The following is a 16,109-nucleotide window of genomic DNA, read 5'->3' as shown; positions in this document are numbered from 1 at the left end:
GATTGAGCAGGGAGGTTAGACTAGATATCTAGTCCCTTCCAACCTTACTCATTCTGTGATTCTGTGAAAATGTATTTCTTAATAATTTCTGTACTAAGCTTGAGTACACACACTTTCTTATTATAAATAAGGCCATTATCTGGAAGATAAATCAAATTATGTCAATAAGGTGTATTAATGCCAGAACTCACTTATTAAAACTATTAAGCATAAGAATCCTTTTATTATAAATAACTGTTTTATCTGACAATTGGTTCTCTTAACAAGATTTAGCAAAACACTCTTCTGAAATGTTTTCTCACCAAAAATCTTGACCAAATCATTTGCCATATGGAGACTGTCTAACTGTCTTTAAAATGCAGAAAGGTAGCTCAGAGGCTTTACAACTTCCCATGGCATGGTTACAATTGTTGGCTGTTATCCTGGTATGTATGTATGGGAGATGAACTGATAAACATTTTCATGTATTGCTTAAAACATTTTTTTAAAAAGGAAGATAATACATTTCAATTTACAAGAGAAATACTCCAAAGCTGAATTGGCAGAGTCAGGGCTACTTGTCATATAAGATATTAGATCCCACTAGGTGTGTTGAGTGATTGACCATGTCTAGTCTTTAAAAAGACAGAGATTAACTCAGCTCTACTCTCTGGGGCCTAAAGGTTTGGCAGACTGATGATGCTGCAACAAGCTCAGAGTCAATTGGCTCTTTCTCTTTGTTTTTTTTTTTTTGTTTGTTTGTTTTTTTGTTGTTGTTTTTTTGTTTTTTTTTTTTTTTTTCACATGCATATCAGCATTTACATGTTAAGTAATGTACTACTAATAATCAATCCTTTTCTCACAGACTTAATGTGAGCAGGTATAAATTTGGAAGGGACCTTTAAAAATCTTTTTTCAAAGTCTTATCCAGCATGGCCTTGAACATTTCCAAGATGGGCCACAGACAAATTCTCTGCCTGATCTGTTTCAGCCTATCTCCAGAGGATAGATGTTCTACCCCATTGTTTTCATGGCCCTCCTCTGGACCTGCTCTAACAGGTCCATACCTTGCTTGTACTGAGGGCCACAGAGCTCCTCTGTGGATCCAACTAAATAAAGAATGAAATTTTTATCCCTGTCTTCTTATTCAAACAGTCTGTGATAACTGGCACATTCAGGTGTCTTTTATGAACTCTGAGCAAGACAGTTTGATCTTAGATTGGTCCTATCCAAACCAATGAGATGATGCAGAGAGGCAAACTCACAAAGCCAGATGGGCTACACAGTTGGGGTGAGCTCAAAGAAAGATGTGTGTGAAAATTACTTAGAAGAGTATTGCACAAATCATATCATTCAGAAAATCATGCGAATGCACTCAATTTATAAAGCTGGTGTTCTTCCCCATTCATTCACAATCATATCATAGTAGCAGGTCATTTAAATCTAACTTTTTGTATAGCTCAGCTAGGCGTTTTATGCTTATGCTTCATTTTATGCCACAGAATAATCTTGGGATTGAACATTTAACCTTTTTTTTTTTTTTAATGGATGCTTAAATTTTGCATTTTTATTTTCAAGTCTTTTGTACTGGTCAAAGTACCAGAAATGAAAGGAAACCGCAGTTCACATGACTCCCAGTGTTGTAACCTGAAGAAAAACGAAATATTTAAGTCTTTCAACATCTTTCTCACTGTTTATAGTAATTTTTTTTGGAATATGTTAAATTGTGTGCATGCATAAAGGCATTGCACATGTGGATACAAATTTTCTGCATATAGATCACGGACACAAATGTTAATGTATTTCTCCTTGTGTCACAGTTTTGCAAGATGGATGGTAGCACAGGGATAAAAGCAAAATCTTTCTATATTTTGAGTGACTGCCGGTATATGAGGGAACAGTTAAGAAACAGACTTTGCAGAAGAGGGTGCAGATTCAGTGGAGTTAATGGAGGCAAGGGGTAATGGCTTTAAACTGAAAGAGTAAACTGAGAGTAGGTTTAGATTAGCTATTAGGAAATCTTCTTCACTATAATGCTGGTGAGACACTCAAACACGTTGTCCAGAGCAGTTGTGTATGCCCGATCCCTGGAAGGGTTCAAGACCAGGTTGGAATGGAGTTTAAAGCAATCTGGTTTACTGAAAAGTGCCCCTGCCAGGCTGGAATCAGGTGATCTTTAAGCTTGCTTCCAACAGAAACCATTCTACCATTTTAAGATTCCCATGTTTCCATCTGCCATGAATATATGGTTGTACATGGGCAAATTTTTCAACTTCTGTCACTGAAATGTATGCAAGCTTTATGTGAATTAATAGTCAATTTTGGCAGTAATATTATTATGAAAATCTCACAAAAGGTATTCTGAATGATGGTTTTCAAAGTTGGTGTTATTCTTTCCTTGTAGAAGTACAAATGGCAAAAACCTCACAAACCAAGAGTATGAAATAAGGATTTAATTATACTGCATTGTGCCACAGAGTACAGACATAGTAAGTCTTTGTACAAGGGGTAGCTGAATAAAGAAAGAAATGGATTAAAAATATTAGTTATGGTCTAAATCCTTATTTTCATATTGGAGCCCTCAGTCCATTATTTCTTAGAACATCATCATACCTCACTTTCAGGTTGGATTATAAATTCTAGGAGGCATGTACATAACAGATAAGCACTCTAGCAACAGTAGTTAATAACAATAATGAGTAACTATAATGAATCATGTCTCTGTTGGGGAGGTCCAATGCATCTAGAAAAGTTATGGCTAACATTTAGACTAGCTCTAAATTCCCCTAATACTGAAGATGTAATTCCTAAAGCTGACTCCACCTGAAAGTTCATATTGTCGTGCAGCTAATGATTATATTGACTTTTAACTTTTGGAGACTGTTACCAGTTGATTATTGCAGGTGTACCAAAAGCACAGTAAGTAAATGTAAAATGTTACAGAAGAAAATTAAACCAAGATAAGATTTCTATTTGCTTTATGAGTGATGCAGTTTGGAGCCCTTTTCAGACTTTTTTTTTTTTTTTTTTTTTTTTTTCCACATGCACACCAAAGGAAGTAAATAAAATCAAATACTCACTCCTGTTATGTAACGAGGTCTATACTGGATGGTTCCAAATAAGCCAAGTATGACAATAATAATGTGTATAAAATTTGCGAGGATGGGTGCCCACTGATAACCAAGGAAGTCAAATATCTGCCTCTCGAGCACAGAAACCTACGATTAAAAAGCAAAAGCATAAATAGATTAGAACAAACCAGAAAACATATATGAAGATATTTCCCCTTCCCATACCCAACACAATTGCTCTGAGTTAAAAATAAATTCCTGTAAGCTGCAAAATGAGTATTTCAGCTTCTTCTCATTAGTTACTGAGGTATATTCTACCAAGATACAAAATTAGAATGATCCATTTGCAGGAGAAACACAAATCACTTTGGTGTATACACCAGCAAATGCTATAATGTTTTAGAGTATCAGTGCTGAAAATACGTGGTAGGTTTATGACTTCTCAGCTACACTGTTTCCATTCACTACACCATCCTTTAGCCTGGTCCTATCTCTTCCACGATTTCCCTACATTTTGATTCTTATCTTTTCTCTCTATCCCAGCTGTTCTGTCAGTGGGCTTTCACCTGTAACAAAATACATACAACTTTTTGACCTGGTTCTACTGATAATGACTAATTTACCTTCTTCCACTGTCACAAACATCAGCAGAAGTATAAACTCCCCCAAGACTCTAGATAGATAATTTTAAAAATCAATTGAGGATCAATCCCAAGCTGATGATTACTGTTTAGAAGTAATAGCATTCCAAACAGATATATCAGATATTTAAAAAATCCCTTTCTAAAAGTATCAGTAGAAATAATTTTATAATTCCAATACCAGATGTCCCTTAACTGGTGTTTTGACATTATGTAAAAATACAGGTCTGTAGCCCAACCTATAGGTAGAATGACATGTTCTGACAAATATTTATGTTAATATTAGAAGGCAATGCAATGGTGAAGTGAATTTAGACAGAAAGAGTCTCTTTGACAGCATTCCAACAATTTCACTAATTGGAATGGTGAACTGATGAACTTCATGAAAATGTGAATAATGAAAATAAAATAAAAATATAATAAAAATATAACATTATTAATAATAATTAAGATAACAGCAATGTAAACACCACACCACCCCCCCCCCAAAAAAAACAACAAACAAAAAAAGAAAAAAGAGAAGGAGGAGAAGGAGAAAAGAAAAAAGAGCAGGTTGTTGCTTCTTGATTAAGTTCCATTAAATAACAGGTGACTACTGAGTTTATGTTATGCTGTGGATGAACTGAATTAGGTTTATGTGCCAACCACTCTGTTCATTTAAAAAAATCACACCTTTTGAGATCAAGTACTAAACGAGTAATTAACTACTGCTCTTTTATGACACCACCATTGGAGATTTTTTTAATTTTCATGCCACAGTCCACTATCACATCAACACCTTCTTTTTGAAATTAAGTAAGAAAATTTTTATTAAAAAATAGTCTACATTTACATCAGCATTGCAAATGTAAAAAGGCTGTTAATTATATACTATGTACTGACATTTGTTGAACTTTGAAATGGAGGCTGCCAAAATAATCCTGGGAAAGTCTGTCAGCCATGTAATTTAAAATTTGAATGTTCGAGTTTCATGTCAAACACTGAATTTCTCTTTTCAACAAAGACCCCTTTCACACAATGCATCCTGCTTATAACCAATCTTAGTACTTTGACCACCATTTTATTTTACATATTTATTGAAAGAAATTCTGTTCTTACATTATCCAAAATCTTTCTGAACTGATTTGTGGTATTCTACAACCCTCCCTAGCAAAGGGAAGTCACAGAAAAGTTCCCAGAATCCCAAGACCTGTTACACTAAGTGCGTTAAACAGGTAACAAAGGCAAAATGTTTTCTCTGAGCACAGAACTCTTATTTTCTTCAGATAAACAAAGAGTAAATGAGAACAGCAAAGCAGTAGCAAAAAGAGTCGAGACCATACACACTTATAGTTTAGTAACAGTAGAGATTCAGCAAGCAAAAAAACAATACATGAGAAGATGCAAATCATTCAAACAGCAGGAGATCATCCAGTTAAGTATGCCAATTATAGAGGAAAATTGCAACACGCTAGTTAATTGTGTAAAAAGTAGAACACCTCATATCACTGACATGACTTTTAGTCTAAAAGGAAACTTTGTTATCATGCATCAACATGTTTTGTTTTGCTTGACTTGAGGTGAAAGATAAAGTTCCACCAAAACTTGTTTATGGGACTGCATTGGATAAATGGCTATTCTGTGAGAATCTTTCCTTTCCACATTCCAATACACTCTTTGTTTTTTCCCCATTACTAGCAATTCCTTCAGTACCAAGCAACCACTCTCAGAGTCTGTGGTCATGTTGAACTTGGGGTGAGCACATACCAGAAAGCAGGGCACACAAGGCAGGGGGTAAATACAGAAGAAAAAGACAAGTCTGCACCACTTCTGCCCATGTATATCTACCTCTCATTTGCCACAGGCAGACTTGCTGTTAGGTTTTCTCACATCATTTCAAGGAATTAGCTGTGTGTGGGGACTGCTGGATATGTGAAATGGCAGCATTCTGGTTGGGTATGCACAGATGAAATGCTGTGGAAATGCAACTCTTCCTTGGAAGATCACACTAACATGGCAAGATGCATGATGGATTTATCAAATGGAAATTACAGGATAGAACTAGATCTTTATTCCTACTTCCTGAAGAGATGAGGGTGGAGAGAAAATAAAACATGCACAAATGAACATAAATATAATAGACTTTCTACATGGCTTTTAAAAAAATCTCATTTGGTCTGTGTTTCTAAAAGGAGAAAATTGGAAAGTAGGACAAAGTGGTGACAAAGACTATTAAAAATAGTATAATGTAGCTTCCTCCTCTTCCACAGATGTCAGAATCATAAGGGATTTCCTTACATAGCAAAAGAAAATATAGATCTGATTTTGAAAGCATTTTATTCCTTTACTTCAAAATTTCTGGTTAAACAACTGCACTTCTTCAAATCATACCCACTAGCTTCAAATGTTTAATGATGTTTCAAGGATATTACAGAGAGAAAAGGAAAGAACTAACAAAGAAATATTAATCTTTAAAGTCAAGGAATTTTCTTTCTTCTTCTTCAGGGGTTGATATTGATATCAGCACATTCAGCATTTTTATTATTGACATGGACAGTGGGGTTTTGTGCACCCTCAGCAAGCTTGCTGAGCACACCAAGCTGTGTGGGGCAGTCAAAGGGCTGGAGGGAAGGGATGACACCCAGAGGGACCCTGGCAGGCTTGAGAGGTCCATTTGTGTAAACCTCAAAGTTCAACAAGGCCAAGTGCAAGGTTCTCCACCTGGATTTGGACAATTCCAAGCCCAAATACAAGCCATGCAGAGAATGGATTGAGAGCAGCCCTGTGTAGAGAGACTTGGGTTGTTTGTGGACAAGAAGCAAAGCACGAGCTGGCAATGTGCACTTGCAGCCCAGAAAGCAAACCCATCCTGGGCTGCATCAAAACACAACATGGGCTGCAGGGCAAGGGAAGGGATTCTGTCCTTCTGCTCTGCTCTGGTGAGACCCCACCTGCAGGGCTGCACCCAGCTCTGGGATGCTCAGTACAAGAAAGATGTTGACTGGTTGGAACAAGTCCATTAAATTGGTCACAGGGCTGAACACTTCTCCTATGAAGACAGGCTGGGAGTTGGGACTCTTCAGCCTGGAGAAGAAAAGGCTCCAGGGAGGCCTTAAAGCATCCCCTCAGTAGCAAAGCCTGGAAAGGGATTTTTTCAAGGGGAAATGGCTTTAAGCTGAAAGAGGGTAGGTTTAGATTAGACATTAGGAAGAAACCCTTGTGAGGGTGTCAAGGCATTGGGACAGGTTGACCAGAGCAGTTGTGGATTATTCTATCTCTGGGGCTGTTCAAGGCCAGGCTGGATGGGGCTTTGAGAAACATGCCTTAGTGCAAGATGGCCCTGCCCATGGCAAGGGTGTTGGAACTAGATAATTTGTAAGGTCCCTTCCAACCTGAACCATCCTGTGATTCTATGATTCTGGAAAAGAGTTTAAAATGAAAAAAGCAAAAAGGAAAAATGGATGTTTTGGATGAAAATGTATAGTATGGTTAGAAAAGAACAATATGTTTTAATTCAACTCCACTCTAATAATGCAGTGAACTCAGAATGTAGTGTTATGGACAGTCAGATTCTGTCCATGTTAGAAAATAAACACCTACCACATTGTCTTCTTAGGCAGATTATTTTATGTATTCACAGAATACTTTATTTAAAGGGAACCATTTTATTAATGCGTTATTTTTTCCAGACTTCTGCTAACTGTTGTAAAAATAAATACAAAATAAAATGAACCCATATGCTGTCAAATTGGCATAGCTCAGAAACTTTCCAGATTCTTGTCAGAAGCTGGTTGTTAATAGATTAAGAGTGTTACTGACCTTGAGGGATCTATGAATAGAATTTCCAGAGGAAAATGAAAAACATTTGGAGATGATTTTTAAAGTATATGATTGGACTAGAATTTCAGATAGGAACCACAAAGGAGAAACCAGTCAAAAGATGATTTATAATACAAACTCCAAAATGGAAAATGACTAAATGCCTTTGCTCAGAAAGCTCCTTGAGAAAAAAGTCAACCAGGACTACTTTACAATGATACAGAACCCAAATTTGCACTGATATAAATTAAAGTGCACACAGACAGACACACACAAGATGATATGTGCAGCCCCTGCCAGCCAAGGTCCTTGGACAGCAAGCACAGCACACAGGCACTCAGCACACCAGGGTCACACAACTGGCTGAGTGGTGGTAACAGGCTCTCAACAAACTCCAAAAGAAGAATACTAACTTAAATTATAGTGCAGGAGAATTAAACAACTGTGGTTTGTATCATTGACTGGTGCATGCTAAGAATGAGCTAAAGAAATGAAGCCCTAATCACTAAGTCCCCTCAGCAAAACTGTGTTGTATCAGATACTCACACCATCTAATTCACCTCTGCTTTTAAGTTAGCTTTTAAGTTTTTAAATGATTTTCAGTTCTTGCTCTATGGCATAGAAATTAAACAGCCAAATAAATACAGGTATTTTTAGTCCTTTAGCTTACAAATTATTTCTAATGCTAAAGCCTGCCTGCATGACTACAATATCCCCAGCCAACACTCCTCCAGCACTTCCATCATTTTGAGGCAAAATGCATTTATTTGTGCAGCTCCTTAGAGAGGTTCATTTAATTTTTCATCAAAATTTCAGATAGCATCCTGAGATAGAGGGCCCAGTTACTCAGAAAATTCTCCACAGTCACCGTGCAGAAAAACAGATTAATATTTTGAAAGTCAAATCTATACGAAATACACAGACACATCTGCGAGTGTGCAGGCGCATGTGAGTCAAGTCCTTTACTGCAAGGCAGCAGGGTAAATAAAAACAATTTTTTTTTTTTTGGTAAGAAAAAAGGCAACACTAAAATGAAGTCCTGTGAAGAGCTGTGGACACAATGACACATCTCATATAAACCATCAAAACCAGAGCAAGAACAGCTAATTCAAGTTAAAATCAAGAAGGAATTAGTTTCCACTTGTCCATTCGTTCCTCAGAGGAATCACACATATAATACTAAGCCTCCATCCTTAATCTGTTTGATGTTGCTGAGAGAAGGAATAGGCCTTCACCACACTTGATAAGAAGGTAATCATAGTTTTTAAAAATCCTGTGTAGGACCACATTCCTGCATCATATTGTGTATAAGTGGATTTCTGCTGTGACCTACTAAGGACAACAAACCTCTCCACAGGTACAGAGTGCACTCTCAGTCTCAGCTGCTGCCTCCCATAACTGAGCACTGCAATAATAAAAAAATGGCAAGTACAAGTTTTCTACAGTATGTTCACTGTTATGTAGCAGTGAGAAACATATCTAGACAGCATTGGAGAGATAATTGTGCCAAAAATGGCTAGAGTTTTCACTGTACAAGGCCAAATTCACTTTTGCTAATATTTAAAACAACAGAAGTCCAGAATTTCTGAGGTATATTGATTTCAATCCTCTCGAATGCAGCATTTAATTTCATTCATTTGTTTCTAAGTTTTGAATACAACTGCACACTCGATCTCAGTGACTTGCTTAGATGGGTTAGAGCCTTAAGTCCATGCCATAATTTAGAGCACAGATATTAAAATCAGGGTACAGCAAATTCTGTGTGTATATATATGTGTATGCATTAAGACCAGTTTCTTGTTTCTGCCTGGCCACTAGTAGCAAGACTTAGATGTGCCAGAACACATCCTTTTATGTGTCTGAAAGAAAACTTTAAAAATCCATCTCATGTAAACTCTTCTACCCATGAGACTGTCAAGAAATTGTAGTTCAGGTACAGGACGAACTTTAGTAATAAGTGATAAAAGTTTTAATCCTTGTAATGTATTTCATTTCCTGTTCATGAGCACTTGCAATAACAAGTGTAATTATTTAATAAGATGTATTTGCACTCCACCAAACCCAGAGAGAGGTGCATAAAAGTGGTTTGCTCTCAAACTGATAAATTGGGTCAAGTTGAGGTTCTTTTTTACCTTAAAACCAAGATGATGTTATAGGACAAAATGCTCAGCTGCCAAGTCCCAGCAAGGGGGTGTAACAAGAAGGCTAGCTGTGACTGTGGCCAAAGGAGGGATAATGACAGATGGGCTAGTGACCACCAGTGGGAATCAGTTCAAACACTGCAGAAGTTTCCTTCCATCTCTTTGGCTGACCCTTATTTCTCCCTCCATCTCTCTCTTCCCTGTTCATATCTTTCTAAAAAGAACATCGAAGCACTGGCACCCACACCTTGCTTTAATGTGGCAAAATTCAATTTTACTGATCCTGCTGAGAAAGCTTGAACTAATTCTAATTGTAAAAATGTTTTTGAATTGAGATTTAATAATAATTTATAGTTGAATAATCTGAATTAGCCTGCAGTAAAGCCCAAAGGCAAAATCAAGCATTCAGAGATCATTCAGAAAGATTAACCTTATCAAATACTTTCAAATTGTTTCTGTCTTTGTGGAGATATTTATCAATAAAATAGGTCTTGGTTTCATTCAAAAATATACAAGTGGTTTCTACACACTGGTTCAAATTATACATTTGTGAACTCAGGAAAGATGTGATAATGTTGTCATGGAATTTACAGAAGGAAGTATCTCAGGTATCTTCAGGTAATGAACCTAACTTCTGTGTACAGTTCTCAATCCAGAACAAACTCTGGCTTAATACCTGAAAAAAGAATTACCCTATAACAACAGTAAAAAAAATTAGTCTCCAGTTCTCAGCAGGAAAGGCACACCTGTAAAAAATCTCATTAGCCAAATTATTTTGAGTGGAATTGGCAGGGATCACTCATTATCTCATCAGGACTGAATCTCATAATAATAACCAGGCATTTAGTGATTTCACATCAAGTGAAAATAGCCAATGTAGAGTCACTAGTTGTTGTGTCCTGGTGGTTTTATTTGTATGCAGGCATATAAGAGTGTCCACAAAGCAAGAGAGAGAATGACATGGTGAGAGAATGACAAGTAGTCCATGTCAGGACTGTAAGGCACAGAGGGCTCCTTTGTAATCTCTCATTCCACAACTAAACCTGCAAGCAGAATGCTGACTTTACTGTCCCTACAGAAATCTCTCCCTTAAGATGCTTCTACTGGAGCAATCATTATCACACAGAATATTTGAAGCACCTGGTACATTTTCATGCCTTGGCATCACCTGAAAACTGATATTTAAACTATACAGCTCACTTTACGAAGAAAGATAATTGATATCTTAACACTGAGTCAGAGACAGAAAAGTTTCTACCTGCTGAACTTTGTCTATTACCTGTGTATGAAGCCACCCATCCTTTGGGACTCCAAGAACTGTGGAAGGAATCAAGACATCTTTTCTGCACATGGCTACCTTAGAGTCAGCCTTGTCATCTGGTTTCTACAGAGTCCAAGGGAGAAGCACAAGGTCTTAAATCTCATCTTCCAGATGTCCACTGTTCCCAATTCCCAGGACCAGCACCTTTAAATTGAATGGCAGCTGGGGAACACCAATTATTGTCTACAACCCAATTCTACAAACATAAGTTTCTATCCAAAGGATCAAGTGGTTTCTTGGGGGTTTTTTCCTTTTTTTTTTTTTTTTTTTATTTTTTTTTTTTTTTGTTTTGTTTTGTTTTGTTTCTTTTTGTTTTTTGTTTTTGATTTTTTAAGAAAAATGTGGTATTTCCATAGGCTAGTTCAATACTTAATTCAACTCAGGAATTACTGGTTGGAACTGGCTAATTTGTATCATATTTCAATATTTCATCATTTTTATTCAATCTTCTTTGGAACACGATTAAAAGGGGAAAAAAGGCAGCATAGGAAGTGCTCTGTGCTGTCATTGTCATTACAGGAAAACTCCAGCTCATTCCAACTCCCATGGATAGCTAGCATGAGTCAGTCAGACACTATCCCTGTTGAATATTTCAAGGAAAACACAAAGAAGTGGGTTTTTCCTGATTTTATTTCCTGAATAATTTTCCTGATTTATTATTTATAGCTAATAGCTATTGTCCTGGTTTTTCCTGAAACAATATGCTTAAATGAATGGGACCCTTAGCTTTCTGGTTTGGAAAAATACAAAACCTATCACCTGCCCCTGGAAACACAGCCTCTGTAATATAAGTAAGCAGTACAGATTATAGTCTGATTCTCTAGTCTTTTCCAACATTAACACTTCAATAAAATTAAGAAGCAGTCTGATCATTCCAAAGCCCCTATGACAAATGCTATGAATATAAAGCCAGTCTGTAATGAGTAATGTGCTAATTAGGTGTGCTGAACTCCTTTCTAGTAGCCAATTCATGTATGGATACAAATATTTCCTTCTCTTAATACACTCTTTCTGAAACACTATTTTCATCCAAGCTTTAACAACTCAAAAGATAATAAACACAGAAAAAGGGACAACTATAATAACGTTCCAACTTGGTGAGTTGCAAAGCTCTCCTCCCAGTCTCTTATACTGAAAAGTTAAAATGTGGGGGACAGGGAAAAGGATGGATGCAAAGCTCTGACAAAAGAATAAATACACAAGATGAATGCTTGATGTATTATATAGAGCTAATAGGTGTCAGTGAGACATGAGAATGGTGTAAAAATATACACTTGCATGCAAGTAGATTGTCCAGAAAAAAATGTATTTGGAATAAAATTAAAATTTTCAGGAGAAAGGGAGGTACTGGAAAAGAAGCAGAGATACTGAAGGTGGATATAATTTGTCTGCTTATTTGCATAAATGTTTATTGGAATCAAAAACATTTATCTGAGAATAATTTACATCAACTAATTTAAGACAAAAGTCAGACTTTTACTGAGTGTTTACCTTGTATATTGAAGGCTACTGTTGTGTCCTGGATTAAATTCATTTGCTTACCCAAACTATGCACTCAAGCAGAGCAGCACATTCTCAGAAGGTATTTTAATGATGACTATATTGTTAAATACCTAAAATAAGTATTTTTAAACTTTCCTTGTGTTCTTCATATGGTAAGAAAACTGATTAAAAATACTACACTTCTCTGTATTGAAAGAATAGCATCCATTTGCTGACACCAGTTGCTACCTTAACATTGGGAGGAAGGCTGTAGAGAGCTGCATGGCTGACACGATGGTATTTGTAGGTTTTTTCTTCATAGGGAGAGCCAGCCACATACAGTAAACCAAAAAATTAGTTCCTTGTCAGAATTTATCCTCCACCCTTCTGCATTTGCCTTCAAATCTTTGTTTTCCCCACCTTCCAATTTGCTTGCTTTAACTCAGTGCCCACAGCAGCTCCTCTTGGAAGCAGCAAAAGCTGTAATCCAGGACTGCTGCAAGCTCCCTCCAGCAGGGCCCATCCCTGCCAATAGCTGTCATCATTCAAGTGGCACTTGCTGGCAAGACAGCACAGAGCTGCAGCAATTGCCTTCCACTCTTTCATACCTCACATGCCCAGCTGTTCCAAGGGGGTGATCACCTTGCTGGTTTCACGAAAACGCAGCAATAATTATTGTGCTGGCAGTGCTGCTGAAGGCAGCCAGCATCACTAAGGCAGCAATTGGAATGCAGCCCAACCAACACAGCAGAATCTACTAATTTGTTGCACTGAATATTCTGTTGTAAGAAATAATCATGAGCCTTGTGATAGACTATGAAAGGCAAATTACACTGCCTGAGCCAGAGCTTTCTACAGTGCCTAGCAAAAAAACCCCCAAAAACCAAAAAAACAAAACAACCCCAAAAAACCAAAACAACAACAAATCTCAGGAGCAAAATCAAACCTGACAATTCTGGGTTAGCTGCTTAAATCTAGCCTTTTAAATGCCCTGGCTTGTCAGTAAATTATCTTGAATTTACAAAAAAAAAAAAAAAAAAAAAAAAAAAAAAAAAAAAAAAAAAATCATCCATCTAGTCATGACCTGTCAAAAAAAGAAATGTTTATTATTGATTTTGACTAATTTTGTGTGTATTACACTAACAGGGGAAGGCTAACAGTGTTCACTTTAATTGCATATTGCTTGATATCTTACACAAAATTGTAAAAAAACTAAGTTGCCTTTCTTCCTATAAATGTATTAGCCAATGTCTTGAAATTATGCATGTCTATGACTTTCTAATCCCTGCAAGACAACAGCTTTTAATACAATTATTTGAGGGTAACTACAGCATATTTTCCAAAGCAAACTCTTATTATTAATGGAAAAATAGGAAAAAATAACATCTACATAACACCAAAAGCTGGAGCATTTCTTAGTAGCATAGGTGACCTCTCTAGAGAGAGTATTTTTAACAGAAGGAAAAGATAATCTGATAATATTGTGCTTGCTGTTCTCTGCTAAGGCAGCAGCATACCTTTGTGCAGTGAATGCAGCACCTGCTGGCTCCTGCTTTGTGCTGCATGGCACAGCTTTGACTGTGGCAATGGTTTACCCAGTGGTTTGCTTCTAACCTGATGACACACTGATTGCAATTCCATTTACAGTGAAGATACAGGAAGCTGCTGTCCCTGGCAAACAGTGCAGTTAGATGGAAAAGGAACTCTGGTTAGTGACAACTGCCTTCTTTCTAAGCAGGAAAGAGTAACTAAACCTCTCTCACCCCTGCTGCTCTGCTCTCTCAGCCAAGGAAAGAAAGGATCAATGTCCATTCAAGATGCCCTGATATTGACAGGTAATTCTACATTGGAGAAGAAGGAGGAATAGATAAAATTTGTGCACATCTGAAAATATAGGAGGAAAAAAGAGGAGCAATCAAATATTCCACTACCATATCTCAATATACAAAGTAAATTATGGCAAAAAATACATCTTTAGGGTAAAGACAACTTTGCTCCCTGGGAAATTAATTAAAGTGGACCCTAATTTCTTAGATTTCTGTTGAGAACTGATAATGGCTGTCAGCACTGATAATATTGGGGATCTTCATGTCCTCACTTTGTGAGGAGCTCAGGTAGGATCCATTGACTCCTGCATAGCTGCTCTCCTTTAGAAGGAACTGTCTTTCCTGCTGTGGGGAGTGCTGCTAAACTGCAAGTCTCTCCTACATCCTCTGCCTAGCAGATTTCACCCCACACATGGCTGTAAAACCCTTTGGGCTAAGGAAATAGACCTTCCTCTTGTAAGGATACTATCTTAGAAAAGAAGCCACTGGCCCATCCCAGTCATAACTCCTATTTAGAAATCAGGTCCAGGACTCTAACCTCTATCTACATTTCAGATATTGAATCTCCACCAAATTTCTGGTATACTGAATTAAAGTGTGTTACTGTAGGCCTCCAGAGGCAAATCCACTCTAAGTCCAGGCACCTAAGCAAGACAAAATTATTATGATTTATCAATTTAATCTGAAAGAACCACAATTATTATTAAATTAATCAATACATATGATAGCCCAGGAATAGACTGCTGGGATCTATGCTGTTTCAGAGATTGCCACAGATTCCCCATGGGATTCAGACAAAATCTTTTAGCTTCAAGGTAACACAGCTAGGCAGTATTTATATCCTGATCTCAAAATGGAGAGATAGCATACATTATTAGAACTAGATAATATCCATGTGGAAACGTAGATTTCATTGACTTTAATTAAGTTCCTAGATTAGTTAAGTAATTGTGAATAATTTTTATTTTTTTTGTTTAATCTGTAAGGTAAAAGCTGCTCAAAGGCAAGTATTAACTTGCAGCATTATTATACACTAGACTTCCTCTTCCAGTCTTGTAAAAGTATGCCAGGAGTCAGAGGTGAGATCAACAAATGTCTTATCAACAACCAGTGTGATGGAGTAAAAATTTTCTCATGCTATTAGACCAGTTTCTTCTCTTCCTGTATGGAAGACTTGAGATTAGATTGGGAAAAAAAAATGATTAATGCAATTTGTTAGGGAGAATTAACACTATAACACAATCACACAGTGATTGAATCTTCCCAGTATAACTTCTTTAATAAAGCTTTAGTAACACTGAATACTTGAAAGAAGTACATTGTAATAGGAAGTTATGTGGGAAAGTGATGAAACTTTATCCAAGTTTGCAGGGTAGACAATATTAAAATTGCCACAATATTGTTGGAAAGGATATTATAACAGTGAATGACTAGGCATCAAAATGATGGATGAAATAAAGTCCTGATAAATGCAAAATTATGTAACTCCATGGGAAAGAATATTTACCATACACAGTGGATGATTCTAAACTAACAATCACTACTCAGGAAATTATAAAATTATTCCAGAAAATTAGCATAAAATGTCAGCTTGATAATAAACCCCAAATTTTAGAAATCATTATGAAAGAGTGGGAAATGAAACAGAAAACTGCACCATTGAAGAGAGCACCACATTTACAACAGTAGAGACAGTAAAGCTGGAAAAGTACAAAAAATATAACAGGGATTATCAGAATAGTGGAAGATTTCTACTGAGGACAGACAAAACCAATTAGGACTCTTGAAGTCAGTAAGGAGAGCTGTAGGGGAATATGAAAAACTCTTTAAAATCAAGGATTACATAAAGT

The 16,109-nt window shown here is 36.7% G+C and overlaps 1 protein-coding gene across 1 annotated transcript in view; it reads right to left on the bottom strand.

Annotated features, from left to right (window-relative positions):
* The window catches only part of NKAIN2 (sodium/potassium transporting ATPase interacting 2), a 506,767-nt gene that overhangs the window by 277,468 nt on the left and 213,190 nt on the right, over positions 1–16,109 (bottom strand). Inside the window, exon 2 of the mRNA XM_056488624.1 lies at positions 3,060–3,197. Coding sequence (XP_056344599.1) covers positions 3,060–3,197 — 138 coding nt within the window. The remainder of the gene's footprint in view (positions 1–3,059; positions 3,198–16,109) is intronic.

This window comes from Oenanthe melanoleuca, chromosome 3 (assembly GCF_029582105.1).
Source record: "Oenanthe melanoleuca isolate GR-GAL-2019-014 chromosome 3, OMel1.0, whole genome shotgun sequence".
NCBI lineage: Eukaryota > Metazoa > Chordata > Aves > Passeriformes > Muscicapidae > Oenanthe > Oenanthe melanoleuca.
This window is presented reverse-complemented; position numbering and strand designations above follow the sequence as displayed.